The sequence below is a fragment of the Taudactylus pleione genome, unplaced genomic scaffold (assembly GCF_031769625.1).
Source record: "Taudactylus pleione unplaced genomic scaffold, aTauple2 ptg000304l, whole genome shotgun sequence".
NCBI lineage: Eukaryota > Metazoa > Chordata > Amphibia > Anura > Myobatrachidae > Taudactylus > Taudactylus pleione.
The window spans coordinates 493,084-508,560 of NW_028284705.1; the positions used below are offsets into that span (position 1 = coordinate 493,084).

Here is a 15,477-nt window from a genome sequence, read left to right on the forward strand (position 1 = left end):
TTTGTTTCATTTCAAAGCCATTGTGGTGGTGAATAGAGGCCAAAATATGAAAATTCTGTCAATGTCCCAATACTTATGCACCTGACTGTGTAAAGGGTGGTATATAGCAATGTACCATAAATTAGGAAATGCCTTTGCCGAGCTGGCCCTCAGTCCTTGTATTTGTATTCTTACGCCTTACTTCTAACTAGACCACTCCTTCGTACAGAGGGCCTGACGCAGCTTAGGATGGAATTGCATTGGTGCACGCAGGCAGCTTAGGATGGAATTGCATGAGACATATACAGGACCAGTGATCACAGTAACCTGTTATATGCGGCAGTAGGGTCAAGCTTCAGTTATAGCAGCCTAGCCAATGGAGTAACCATCGCGACCATCGGTTGCGGCCAATTATCGAATGCTATGCGATAGATGCTGTGTCTTTATACGCAGTCGCTTGGATTTGTGAAGCCTCTGGTGAGAGTCTCTATTCAGATTTGGGCGGCAGAGACATTTGCATGTTTTTGCACAGCCGCTGTGTACAAATTCGCAGCGGCGGCATTAGCGTCCGTCCCTGAATCAGGCCCCAAGTTTGGGAAACGATGGTCTATAGTATAGGCTGTAGGGGAGAGGGTCTATAAAAACATACATTCTGTATCAAACATAACTGGTCAGGAAAAGGTTAAACATCCCATAAATAAATATACATACATAGTATAACCAGCAGGAGACAGAACTGAGCATTCTAAACACACATTCTCCCACCTCACGGTAAGATACCTATCTCTTCTTGCTGGCAGCTGCTCTCTGGTCCTGGGAACTGATCGAGTACTTAGACCCACACGTGCAGCAGACTTGGAAGGAGAAGCTGCTGCCACTGGGCATATGCAGAAGTTCTGCTCCTTATACTGTATTTTGCATCTGCATATCCAGTAAAAAATATATATAATATTATATACTACTGTTATTGTGGTCATTATTGGAGCCACTAGCCAGGGGGGGGCCTGCAGCTCTGTGATTATATATATCCTATATATACAGAAGGAAACCTTCCCACAGGTCTGAGACAGACAGAAGAAAGAGGATTTTATTTATTTAGTTTTGTGTTTTTTTCTTTTATTGCTCTGTATAATTATACTTGAATAATTGTACTGAATCGGTATGAAATACCGCCAGTTGTGATCAAGGCGGTCAGAATAACGACGCCTGGATCCCTACAGGGTTAAATTACCGACACCACCCCTCCCCGCACCCTAAACCTTACCCTTCCCCCTTAGTGCCTAACCCTAACCCCTAAACCTAACCCTCCCCCCAACCCCATTACTTTCCTTCGGCATCCTGGCAGTCGGGATTCTGATCGAAGTCGGGATTCTGGCGCCGGTAATGTAAGCGTCGGCATCCAGACTGCCAGGATGCTGAACGCATACCAATTGTGGAGCTGCGTGTTCCAGCATGCACTTTTATCTGTTGGCTGGGTGAGCATGCTGGTGTTTGTGGTTCAGCAATAACAGGAGAAACAAAGTGGAAGAAAACAGTTGGAGATGCCGCACACACTAACCCTTTCCTGGTAATCTGAGTAAAGTGTTTTTCGCAGCTTAATGATTTTGAAATATTTTAAATCTGTTTTAAACTTTAGTGGCGGCTACGGTTCCATGGTGGGATTCGGTATGAAATACCGCCGCCCAACGTGGAAGGAAATCCCGATCGTCTGAAAGGTAAGTATGAACTAACCTAACTGTACCCCCTAACCCTCCTTTAGGGTGCTAACCCTAACCTCCCCCCCAGTGCCTAACCCTAATCCCCTCTCTAAGTACCTAAACCTAACCCCCCGGGGGGGGGTGCCAAACCCTAACCCTTTCCCCGCTGCCTAAACCTAAGTCCCCCGGGGGGGGGTGCCAAACCCTAACCCTCCCTCCCCCTAACCTGCCTGGGGGGTAACTAACCCTCCCCCCCCGCGGCTGTCTGAGCTTGGCGCCCGGCATCCCTTCGATCGGGATGCCGGGCGCCGGTCTCCCGGCATAAGTTAGTTAACCCACGCCGGGATTCTGTAGTCTAGATGCCGGCAGTCGGCATAGTGACCGCCGGCATATCTTAAACATATACCCCATGGTGTATGCATGAACCGGCTGCCGGGTCACGTAAGTGCATATTTCCTGAGACTGGCGGAGCAGTAAGGGCCTTATTCGGTGAGGGCACGTAAGCAGCCAATGTTTTCAGTCTGCACATGCGGCCGAATCGCACAGCGCATGAATGCCGAACATGAAGCTGCAGAACAAACTTGGGCATGGATAGAGCCAATTTCAGTGGGCGTCTCTGGGTGGAAACGGGGGTGGCTAGTGAGACACAGGCATGTCACGGGCAGCGACTGCATCTTAAGGTACGGTTGCACTGACACAGACGGCCATGTTCAGGCGGATAATCTGCGCCTCCATAGGGCGGGTGCAATGTTTGATGGTGCGACCCATGCATGATAATACGCACAGCGGTGGATTAGCGCCGCGGCCAGTGGAAGACTCAGTACGATACAGTAACTATCACTTCCAGAGATATAAATGTATTATGTCCTGATACAGTAACTATCACCTCCAGAGATATAAATGTATTATGTCCTGATACAGTAACTATCACCTCCAGAGATATAAATGTATTATGTCCTGATACAGTAACTATCACCTCCAGAGATATAAATGTATTATGTCCTGATACAGTAACTATCACCTCCAGAGATATAAATGTATTATGTCCTGATATCACCTCCAGAGATATAAATGTATTATGTCCTGATACAGTAACTATCACCTCCAGAGATATAAATGTATTATGTACTGATACAGTAACTATCACCTCCAGAGATATAAATGTATTATGTCCTGATACAGTAACTATCACCTCCAGAGATATAAATGAATTATGTACTGATACAGTAACTATCACCTCCAGAGATATAAATGTATTATGTACTGATACAGTAACTATCACCTCCAGAGATATAAATGTATTATGTCCTGATATCACCTCCAGAGATATAAATGTATTATGTACTGATACAGTAACTATCACCTCCAGAGATATAAATGTATTATGTACTGATACAGTAACTATCACCTCCAGAAATATAAATGTATTATGTACTGATACAGTAACTATCACCACAAGAGATATAAATGTATTATGTCCTGATACAGTAACTATCACCTCCAGAGATATAAATGTATTATGTACTGATACAGTAACTATCACCTCCAGAGATATAAATGTATTATGTCCTGATACAGTAACTATCACCTCCAGAGATATAAATGTATTATGTACTGATACAGTAACTATCACCTCCAGAGATATAAATGTATTATGTCCTGATACAGTAACTATCACCTCCAGAGATATAAATGAATTATGTCCTGATACAGTAACTATCACCTCCAGAGATATAAATGTATCAGGACATAATACATTTATATTTCTGGAGGTGATAGTTACTGTATCAGTACATAATACATTTATATCTCTGGAGGTGATAGTTACTGTATCAGGACATAATACATTTATATCTCTGGAGGTGATAGTTACTGTATCAGGACATAATACATTTATATCTCTGGAGGTGATATCAGGACATAATACATTTATATCTCTGGAGGTGATATCAGGACATAATACATTTATATCTCTGGAGGTGATAGTTACTGTATCAGGACATAATACATTTATATCTCTGGAGGTGATAGTTACTGTATCAGTACATAATACATTTATATCTCTGGAGGTGATAGTTACTGTATCAGGACATAATACATTTATATCTCTGGTGGTGATAGTGAATTATGTACTGATACAGTAACTATCACCTCCAGAGATATAAATGTATTATGTACTGATACAGTAACTATCACCTCCAGAGATATAAATGTATTATGTACTGATACAGTAACTATCACCTCCAGAAATATAAATGTATTATGTACTGATACAGTAACTATCACCTCCAGAGATATAAATGTATTATGTACTGATACAGTAACTATCACCTCCAGAGATATAAATGTATTATGTCCTGATACAGTAACTATCACCTCCAGAGATATAAATGTATTATGTACTGATACAGTAACTATCACCTCCAGAGATATAAATGTATTATGTCCTGATACAGTAACTATCACCTCCAGAGATATAAATGAATTATGTACTGATACAGTAACTATCACCTCCAGAGATATAAATGTATTATGTCCTGATACAGTAACTATCACCTCCAGAGATATAAATGTATTATGTCCTGATACAGTAACTATCACCTCCAGAAATATAAATGTATTATGTCCTGATACAGTAACTATCACCTCCAGAGATATAAATGTATTATGTCCTGATACAGTAACTATCACCTCCAGAGATATAAATGTATTATGTACTGATACATTTATATTTCTGGAGGTGATAGTTACTGTATCAGTACATAATACATTTATATCTCTGGAGGTGATAGTTACTGTATCAGGACATAATACATTTATATTTCTGGAGGTGATAGTTACTGTATCAGTACATAATACATTTATATCTCTGGAGGTGATAGTTACTGTATCAGGACATAATACATTTATATCTCTGGAGGTGATAGTTACTGTATCAGTACATAATACATTTATATCTCTGGAGGTGATAGTTACTGTATCAGGACATAATACATTTATATCTCTGGAGGTGATATCAGGACATAATACATTTATATCTCTGGAGGTGATATCAGGACATAATACATTTATATCTCTGGAGGTGATAGTTACTGTATCAGGACATAATACATTTATATCTCTGGAGGTGATAGTTACTGTATCAGGACATAATACATTTATATCTCTGGAGGTGATAGTTACTGTATCAGGACATAATACATTTATATCTCTGGTGGTGATAGTTACTGTATCAGTACATAATACATTTATATCTCTGGAGGTGATAGTTACTGTATCAGTACATAATACATTTATATCTCTGGAGGTGATAGTTACTGTATCAGGACATAATACATTTATATCTCTGGAGGTGATAGTTACTGTATCAGGACATAATACATTTATATCTCTGGAGGTGATAGATACTGTATCAGTACATAATACATTTATATCTCTGGAGGTGATAGTTACTGTATCAGGACATAATACATTTATATCTCTGGAGGTGATAGTTACTGTATCAGGACATAATACATTTATATCTCTGGAGGTGATAGATACTGTATCAGTACATAATACATTTATATCTCTGGAGGTGATAGTTACTGTATCAGGACATAATACATTTATATCTCTGGAGGTGATAGTTACTGTATCAGTACATAATACATTTATATCTCTGGAGGTGATAGTTACTGTATCAGGACATAATACATTTATATCTCTGGAGGTGATAGTTACTGTATCAGTACATAATACATTTATATCTCTCCCTGTCTTAGGAAATACACTCCCCTGGAAAACAAAGTCCCCTACAGAGGGGTAATGGCTGCGAGAGCCTCTAACACCGTTTTACATTTCAATCCTCATTATAAACAACATACTTCACTCTCTCACTCCACCCAACTCCTCCGTCTGCTCCTCCACAAACCAAGAGTGTTCCCAGCCGGCTGAGAGCTGCGCAGTGTAAACCCATCAATAACTATATAATTATCTTACATTTTTGGATGGTATTTTGTACACAAAGTAACTCCAGTAAAAGTATGACTGAGGTACACCTGGGGCCCAATCACACACCTGGGGCCCAATCACACACCTGGATGCCAGACACCTGGGACACAATCACGGACACAGGAACTACAAATCTGTGATACAATAACACACAGAGGCCACAATCACACAACTGGGGTCCACACATCTGGGGCACAGTCACGTACTCAGTGGCCACACGCCTGGGGCACAGTCACGTACTCAGTGGCCACACGCCTGGGGCACAGTCACGTACTCAGTGGCCACACGCCTGGGGCACAGTCACGTACTCAGTGGCCACACGCCTGGGGCACAGTCACGTACTCAGAGGTCACACGCCTGGGGCACAGTCACGTACTCAGTGGCCACACGCCTGGGGCACAGTCACGTACTCAGTGGCCACACGCCTGGGGCACAGTCACGTACTCAGAGGTCACACGCCTGGGGTACAGTCACGTACTCAGTGGCCACACGCCTGGGGCACAGTCACGTACTCAGTGGCCACACGCCTGGGGCACAGTCACGTACTCAGTGGCCACACGCCGGTGGCACAGTCACGTACTCAGTGGCCACACGCCTGGGGCACAGTCACGAACTCAGAGGTCACACGCCTGGGGCACAGTCACGTACTCAGAGGTCACACGCCTGGGGCACAGTCACGTACTCAGAGGTCACACGCCTGGGGCACAGTCACGTACTCAGTGGCCACACGCCTGGGACACAGTCATACACTCAGTGGCCACACGCCTGGGGCACAGTGACATATCCAGAGTGGAGGAGTCTTTGATAATAACTCAGTTCCTCGTCTCCAAGAATTATGGAACCGTAACTCCTAGATGTCACAATGGTAAAAAATACCCTTTTCTGATAGGCCTGGAGCACAGGAAGTGGTCGTGGTCTACAATAACAAAAACCCACCTATTTGTTATTGTTATACTTTATAATCAGCAGAATGTATATGTAACATTAGAGCTGAACCTAACGGCCCCATTTGCACAATGAAGACAGGAGGCGGCGCAGATTTAATAAGAAGTTGTATTTCTTTACTACTGTTTGCTAGTTTTAAAATGGAAATAGGAACAAATGCTAAACAAGCCTGGTATAACATTTATTCCTATTAACAATTAAAAGCTAGCGGAACACGTGAGATGGGCAATTTGCTGAATGCTGAGTGGTCTAATTACAAAGCGGCGATAGCTCATTTCTTCATAGGGGATATTATTACTTCACGCAATGTATCAAGAGAGTTACTGCAGCGAAATCACTGAGATTACCAAGTCCCCAGAGCCGGAGACGACGCTTATCGCAGTTATAGTAGAAAACATATCGTCATCATTCTGATCACCTACAAGACGGACTATTGCTGTTTATCTACCACAGGGTACATTAATATCACATGTATGTTCTTAGTGAGGATAGTCCTTTATGTATCTGCAATCTCCATTACCATTAACCTCAGCCAGCTCCCTGACACAATAACATAACCAATACTAACCTCAGCCCATCTCCCAGCAAAGTAATATAACCAATACTAACCTCAGCCCATCTCCCAGCAAAGTAATATAACCAATACTAACCTCAGCCCATTTCCCAGCAAAGTAATATAACCAATACTAACCTCAGCCCATCTCCCAGCAAAGTAATATAACCAATACTAACCTCAGCCCATCTCCCAGCAAAGTAATATAACCAATACTAACCTCAGCCCATTTCCCAGCAAAGTAATATAACCAATACTAACCTCAGCCCATCTCCCAGCAAAGTAATATAACCAATACTAACCTCAGCCCATTTCCCAGCAAAGTAATATAACCAATACTAACCTCAGCCCATCTCCCAGCAAAGTAATATAACCAATACTAACCTCAGCCCATTTCCCAGCAAAGTAATATAACCAATACTAACCTCAGCCCATCTCCCAGCAAAGTAATATATAACCAATACTAACCTCAGCCCATTTCCCAGCAAAGTAATATAACCAATACTAACCTCAGCCCATCTCCCAGCAAAGTAATATAACCAATACTAACCTCAGCCCATCTCCCAGCAAAGTAATATAACCAATACTAACCTCAGCCCATCTCCCAGCAAAGTAATATATAACCAATACTAACCTCAGCCCATTTCCCAGCAAAGTAATATAACCAATACTAACCTCAGCCCATTTCCCAGCAAAGTAATATAACCAATACTAACCTCAGCCCATCTCCCAGCAAAGTAATATAACCAATACTAACCTCAGCCCATCTCCCAGCAAAGTAATATAACCAATACTAACCTCAGCCCATCTCCCAGCAAAGTAATATAACCAATACTAACCTCAGCCCATCTCCCAGCAAAGTAATATAACCAATACTAACCTCAGCCCATCTCCCAGCAAAGCAATATAACCAATACTAACCTCAGCCCATATCCCAGCAAAGTAATATAACCAATACTAACCTCAGCCCATCTCCCAGCAAAGTAATATAACCAATACTAACCTCAGCCCATCTCCCAGCAAAGTAATATAACCAATACTAACCTCAGCCCATCTCCCAGCAAAGTAATATAACCAATACTAACCTCAGCCCATTTCCCAGCAAAGTAATATAACCAATACTAACCTCAGCCCATTTCCCAGCAAAGTAATATAACCAATACTAACCTCAGCCCATCTCCCAGCAAAGTAATATAACCAAAACTAACCTCAGCCCATCTCCCAGCAAAGTAATATAACCAATACTAACCTCAGCCCATCTCCCAGCAAAGTAATATAACCAATACTAACCTCAGCCCATCTCCCAGCAAAGCAATATAACCAATACTAACCTCAGCCCATCTCCCAGCAAAGTAATATAACCAATACTAACCTCAGCCCATCTCCCAGCAAAGTAATATAACCAATACTAACCACAGCCCATATCCCAGCAAAGCAATATAACCAATACTAACCTCAGCCCATCTCCCAGCAAAGTAATATAACCAATACTAACCTCAGCCCATTTCCCAGCAAAGTAATATAACCAATACTAACCTCAGCCCATCTCCCAGCAAAGTAATATTACCAATACTAACCTCAGCCCATCTCCCAGCAAAGTAATATAACCAATACTAACCTCAGCCCATCTCCCAGCAAAGTAATATAACCAATACTAACCTCAGCCCAACTCCCAGCAAAGTAATATAACCAATACTAACCTCAGCCCATCTCCCAGCAAAGCAATATAACCAATACTAACCTCAGCCCATCTCCCAGCAAAGCAATATAACCAATACTAACCTCAGCCCATCTCCCAGCAAAGTAATATAACCAATACTAATCTCAGCCCATTTCCCAGCAAAGTAATATAACCAATACTAACCTCAGCCAGCTCCCCTTGGCACAATAATATAACCAATACTAACCTCAGCCCATTTCCCAGAAAAGTAATATAACCAATACTAACCTCAGCCCATCTCCCAGCAAAGTAATATAACCAATACTAACCTCAGCCCATATCCCAGCAAAGCAATATAACCAATACTAACCTCAGCCCATCTCCCAGCAAAGTAATATAACCAATACTAACCTCAGCCCATCTCCCAGCAAAGTAATATAACCAATACTAACCACAGCCCATATCCCAGCAAAGCAATATAACCAATACTAACCTCAGCCCATCTCCCAGCAAAGTAATATAACCAATACTAACCTCAGCCCATATCCCAGCAAAGCAATATAACCAATACTAACCTCAGCCCATCTCCCAGCAAAGCAATATAACCAATACTAACCTCAGCCCATATCCCAGCAAAGCAATATAACCAATACTAACTTCAGCCCATCTCCCAGCAAAGTAATATAACCAATACTAACCTCAGCCCATCTCCCAGCAAAGTAATATAACCAATACTAACCTCAGCCCATATCCCAGCAAAGCAATATAACCAATACTAACCTCAGCCCATTTCCCAGCAAAGTAACATAACCAATACTAACCTCAGCCCATCTCCCAGCAAAGTAATATAACCAATACTAACCTCAGCCCATCTCCCAGCAAAGTAATATAACCAATACTAACCTCAGCCCATTTCCCAGCAAAGTAATATAACCAATACTAACCTCAGCCCATCTCCCAGCAAAGTAACATAACCAATACTAACCTCAGCCCATATCCCAGCAAAGCAATATAACCAATACTAACCTCAGCCCATATCCCAGCAAAGCAATATAACCAATACTAACCTCAGCCCATTTCCCAGCAAAGTAATATAACCAATACTAACCTCAGCCCATTACCCAGCAAAGTAATATAACCAATACTAACTTCAGCCCATCTCCCAGCAAAGTAATATAACCAATACTAACCTCAGCCCATCTCCCAGCAAAGTAATATAACCAATACTAACCTCAGCCCATCTCCCAGCAAAGTAATATAACCAATACTAACCTCAGCCCATCTCCCAGCAAAGTAATATAACCAATACTAACCTCAGCCCAACTCCCAGCAAAGTAATATAACCAATACTAACCTCAGCCCATCTCCCAGCAAAGCAATATAACCAATACTAACCTCAGCCCATCTCCCAGCAAAGCAATATAACCAATACTAACCTCAGCCCATCTCCCAGCAAAGTAATATAACCAATACTAACCTCAGCCCATCTCCCAGCAAAGTAATATAACCAATACTAATCTCAGCCCATTTCCCAGCAAAGTAATATAACCAATACTAACCTCAGCCAGCTCCCAGCAAAGTAATATAACCAATACTAACCTCAGCCCATCTCCCAACAAAGTAATATAACCAATACTAACCTCAGCCCATATCCCAGCAAAGCAATATAACCAATACTAACCTCAGCCCATATCCCAGCAAAGCAATATAACCAATACTAACCTCAGCCCATTTCCCAGCAAAGTAATATAACCAATACTAACCTCAGCCCATTTCCCAGCAAAGTAATATAACCAATACTAACCTCAGCCCATCTCCCAGCAAAGTAATATAACCAATACTAACCTCAGCCCATCTCCCAGCAAAGTAATATAACCAATACTAACCTCAGCCCATCTCCCAGCAAAGTAATATAACCAATACTAACCTCAGCCCATCTCCCAGCAAAGTAATATAACCAATACTAACCTCAGCCCAACTCCCAGCAAAGTAATATAACCAATACTAACCTCAGCCCATCTCCCAGCAAAGCAATATAACCAATACTAACCTCAGCCCATCTCCCAGCAAAGCAATATAACCAATACTAACCTCAGCCCATCTCCCAGCAAAGTAATATAACCAATACTAATCTCAGCCCATTTCCCAGCAAAGTAATATAACCAATACTAACCTCAGCCAGCTCCCCTCGGCACAATAATATAACCAATACTAACCACAGCCCATTTCCCAGAAAAGTAATATAACCAATACTAACCTCAGCCCATTTCCCAGCAAAGTAATATAACCAATACTAACCTCAGCCCATTTCCCAGCAAAGTAATATAACCAATACTAACCTCAGCCCATCTCCCAGCAAAGTAATATAACCAATACTAACCTCAGCCCATCTCCCAACAAAGTAATATAACCAATACTAACCTCAGCCCATTTCCCAGCAAAGTAATATAACCAATACTAACCTCAGCCCATCTCCCAGCAAAGTAATATAACCAATACTAACCTCAGCCCATCTCCCAGCAAAGTAATATAACCAATACTAACCTCAGCCCATTTCCCAGCAAAGTAATATAACCAATACTAACCTCAGCCCATTTCCCAGCAAAGTAACATAACCAATACTAACCTCAACCAGCTCCCCCGGCACAATAACATAACCAATACTAACCTCAGCCCATCTCCCAGCAAAGTAATATAACCAATACTAACCTCAGCCCATTTCCCAGCAAAGTAATATGACCAATACTAACCTCAGCCCATATCCCAGCAAAGTAATATAACCAATACTAACCTCAGCCCATCTCCCAGCAAAGTAACATAACCAATACTAACTTCAGCCCATCTCCCAGCAAAGTAATATAACCAATACTAACCTCAGCCCATCTCCCAGCAAAGTAATATAACCAATACTAACCTCAGCCCATCTCCCAGCAAAGTAACATAGCCGACATTAACCTCAGCAATCTCCCCGGCAAAGTAACATAGCCAACATTAACCTCAGCAATCTCCCCGGCAAAGTAACATAGCCAACATTAACCTCAGCCAGCTCCCCGGCAAAGTAACATAGCCAACATTGACCTCAGCAATATCCCCGACAAAGTAACATAGCCAACATTAACCTCAGCCAGCTCCCCGGCACACTCTGTCAGTACTTTCACTGTCCTGGTGACAATAGGTTCACCACTTCTATCTCCTGTCGGATACTGTGTCACCTCGACTATCTCCGTGACGACGGTCTCTGTAACTTCTGTGACTTCCGTCACTTCCCTGGAGGCAAGGGGCTTCCAAGACCAGCTACTTCCAGAGGCCCTGTCCAGCGTTCCTCTCTGTGGAGTCCATACGTTCCCCATGTGATCCGGTGTGGACCTGGGTGTCCCTCTCCTGACCGCTGCATTCTGGACATTGGCATCTGCATTGTTCTGCTTGGGCAGAGGGTCAATCCCTTGACTCTTGCTGGAGGGTGGAGCAAGGTTCAGTTCCTTCTCAAACACCAGCTCATTTTGTTTTTTCTCCACAGATATGGTGCTGCCGGGCTCAGTGTTGTTCCTCACACTCGCGATGTCGGTAAAGGATTCCTTCTTCAGGCAGCAGTCCTTCAGGAACTGCTCAGACTTCCTGCTCTTGTCGCCCAGGCAGCTGGGTCTGCTGACTGAGTTGCCCATGGTATGGGGCACCTGGGCGGCAGGGGGGTGTCAGACATCGGGGAGCATAGTTCCAGCCTGGAATATAAATGAGGGAACAAGATATTATTTTAGGAAGATGGATGGGCCGGCAGGCAGGCAGGCAGAGAGATATAACTGAGTATACATAATAACGTGACAGTAACTGGTATAACACAACCCCAGAGGGATAGTGACAGCATGAGGGCGGGCACACAGGTAAGAAGAGCAGGTAACAAATCACTTGTAGGAATGGAATGCTCACTCTAACATATAATGGGCAGCACAGGGGCACGGTGGTTAGAATTGCTGCTGGAGCCATGGGTTTGATCCAAACCAGGGCCCTATCTGCGCTGTGTGGAGTTTGTATGTTCTCATGTGTTTCTGATGACACTCTGTTCAAATGAAAAAAACAAATCGGAGGAAAGTTGGCTGCAGATAAAAATGGTCCCCACCAGCTTCGTGCAGCAGAGAATTTATAAAAAGGTGGTAATACTGTATTCTTCTGTGCATTGTGGAAGCTATTTAACAATACCTGTTCCATTATCGGCATGTATCACAATGAAGAATAAAATAATTTAAAAAATGAGCTTTATTCCTTTTGTAAAGAATATGTAAAGATTTTACTATATGCAGTGTGTATGTATATATATATATATATATATATATATATATGTACACACACACGCTGTATCTATTTTCTTAGGTACACCGGCTTGGTTATTCAAAAATCTGATCAGCAAACAGTGTGGTAGCAGCAACGCAATGTTTAACAGCATGGTTGGTCAAGAGGTTCAGTTGTTCAGACCAGAATGGGGAAGAAATGTGATCTGAGTTATTTTTACAGAGAGTATGAGTATCTCATAAACTGATGATTTCCTGGGTATTTGAGGCACAACGGTCTCTGGAGTTTACAGAAAATTCTGCACAAAATAAGAAAAATAAAACATCCAGTGAGCGTCAGTTCTGTGGGTGAAAGCAGCGTGTTAGTGAGAGAGGTCAGAGGAGAATGGCCAGACTGGCTCAAGCTGAGAGGAAGACGGCAGTATCTGAAATATATATATATTAATATTGCTATGTTTTTCTGTTTTACATTATACAACATACTAAGAGGGCACATCATACACAGAGATAATGAGCATATCATCATAATTAGAAACAAGTATCATAAACACCAATGTCCAGTATATTGCACCCAGCAATGACCAACATATCATGTCAGGTACCATGTCTAATATGCAGAGCCATATCTGGTACCAAGTCTAATATGCAGAGCCCTATCTGGTACCAAGTCTAATATGCAGAGCCCTATCTGGTACCAAGTCTAATATGCAGAGCCCTACCAGGTACCAAATCTAATATGCAGAGCCATATCTGGTACCAAGTCTAATATGCAGAGCCCTATCAGGTACCATGTCCGTCATATCTGGTAACAAGTCTAATATGCAGAGCCCTATCAGGTACCAAGTCTAATATGCAGAGCCCTATCTGGTAACGAGTCTAATATGCAGAGCCCTATCAGGTACCAAGTCTAATATGCAGAGCCCTATCTGGTAACGAGTCTAATATGCAGAGTCATATCTGGTAACAAGTCTAATATGCAGAGCCCTATCAGGTACCAAGTCTAATATGCAGAGCCCTATCTGGTACCAAGTCTAATATGCAGAGCCCTATCTGGTACCAAGTCTAATATGCAGAGTCATATCAGGTAACGAGTCTAATATGCAGATCCCTATCAGGTACCAAGTCTAATATGCAGAGCCCTATCTGGTAACGAGTCTAATATGCAGAGCCCTATCAGGTACCAAGTCTAATATGCAGAGCCCTATCTGGTAACGAGTCTAATATGCAGAGTCATATCTGGTAACAAGTCTAATATGCAGAGCCCTATCTGGTAACGAGTCTAATATGCAGAGTCATATCTGGTAACAAGTCTAATATGCAGAGCCCTATCAGGTACCAAGTCTAATATGCAGAGCCCTATCTGGTACCAAGTCTAATATGCAGAGTCATATCAGGTAACAAGTCTAATATGCAGATCCCTATCAGGTACCAAGTCCAATATGCAGAGCCATATCTGGTAACGAGTCTAATATGCAGAGCCCTATCAGGTAAAAAGTCCAATATGCAGAGCCCTATCTGGTACCACGTTTAATATGCAGAGTCATATCAGGTAACAAGTCTAATATGCAGAGCCAAGTCTAAATTGGAGAGTCATATCAGATAACGAGTCTAATATGCAGATCCCTATCAGGTACCAAGTCTAATAAGCAGAGCCCTATCTGGTAACGAGTCTAATATGCAGAGCCCTATCAGGTACCAAGTCCAATATGCAGAGCCATATCTGGTAACGAGTCTAATATGCAGAGCCCTATCAGGTTAAAAGTCCAATATGCAGAGCCCTATCTGGTACCACGTTTAATATGCAGAGTCATATCAGGTAACAAGTCTAATATGCAGAGCCAAGTCTAAATTGGAGAGTCATATCAGATAACGTGTCTAATATGCAGAGCCCTATCTGGTACCAACTCTAATATGCAGAGCCATATCTGGCACCAAGTCTAATATGCAGAGTCATATCTGGTACCACGTTTAATATGCAGAGTCATATCAGGTAACAAGTTTAAAATGCGGAGCCATATCTGGTAACAAGTCTAATATGCAGAGTCATATCTGGTACCACGTTTAATATGCAGAGCCATATCCGATACCACGTTTAATATGCAGAGTCATATCAGATAACAAGTCTAATATGCAGAGTCATATCTGGTACCGACTCTAATATGCAAAGTCATATCTGGTACCAAGTCTAATATGCAGAGTCATATCTGGTACCAACTCTAATATGCAGAGTCATATCTGGTACCAACTCTAATATGCAGAGTCATATCTGGTACCAACTCTAATATGCAGAGCCAAGTCTAATATGGAGAGTCATATCAGATAACGAGTCTAATATGCAGAGCCTTATCTGGCACCAAGTCTAATATG

General features: G+C 42.1%; 1 protein-coding gene across 1 annotated transcript in view; it reads right to left on the reverse strand.

Annotated features, from left to right (window-relative positions):
• The window catches only part of LOC148511581 (microtubule-actin cross-linking factor 1, isoforms 6/7-like), a 255,456-nt gene that overhangs the window by 220,881 nt on the left and 19,098 nt on the right, over window positions 1-15,477 (reverse strand). Inside the window, exon 2 of the mRNA XM_088442060.1 lies at window positions 11,947-12,546. Within this exon, the coding sequence (XP_088298186.1) occupies window positions 11,947-12,489 (543 nt within the window). The 5' untranslated portion in view covers window positions 12,490-12,546. The remainder of the gene's footprint in view (window positions 1-11,946; window positions 12,547-15,477) is intronic.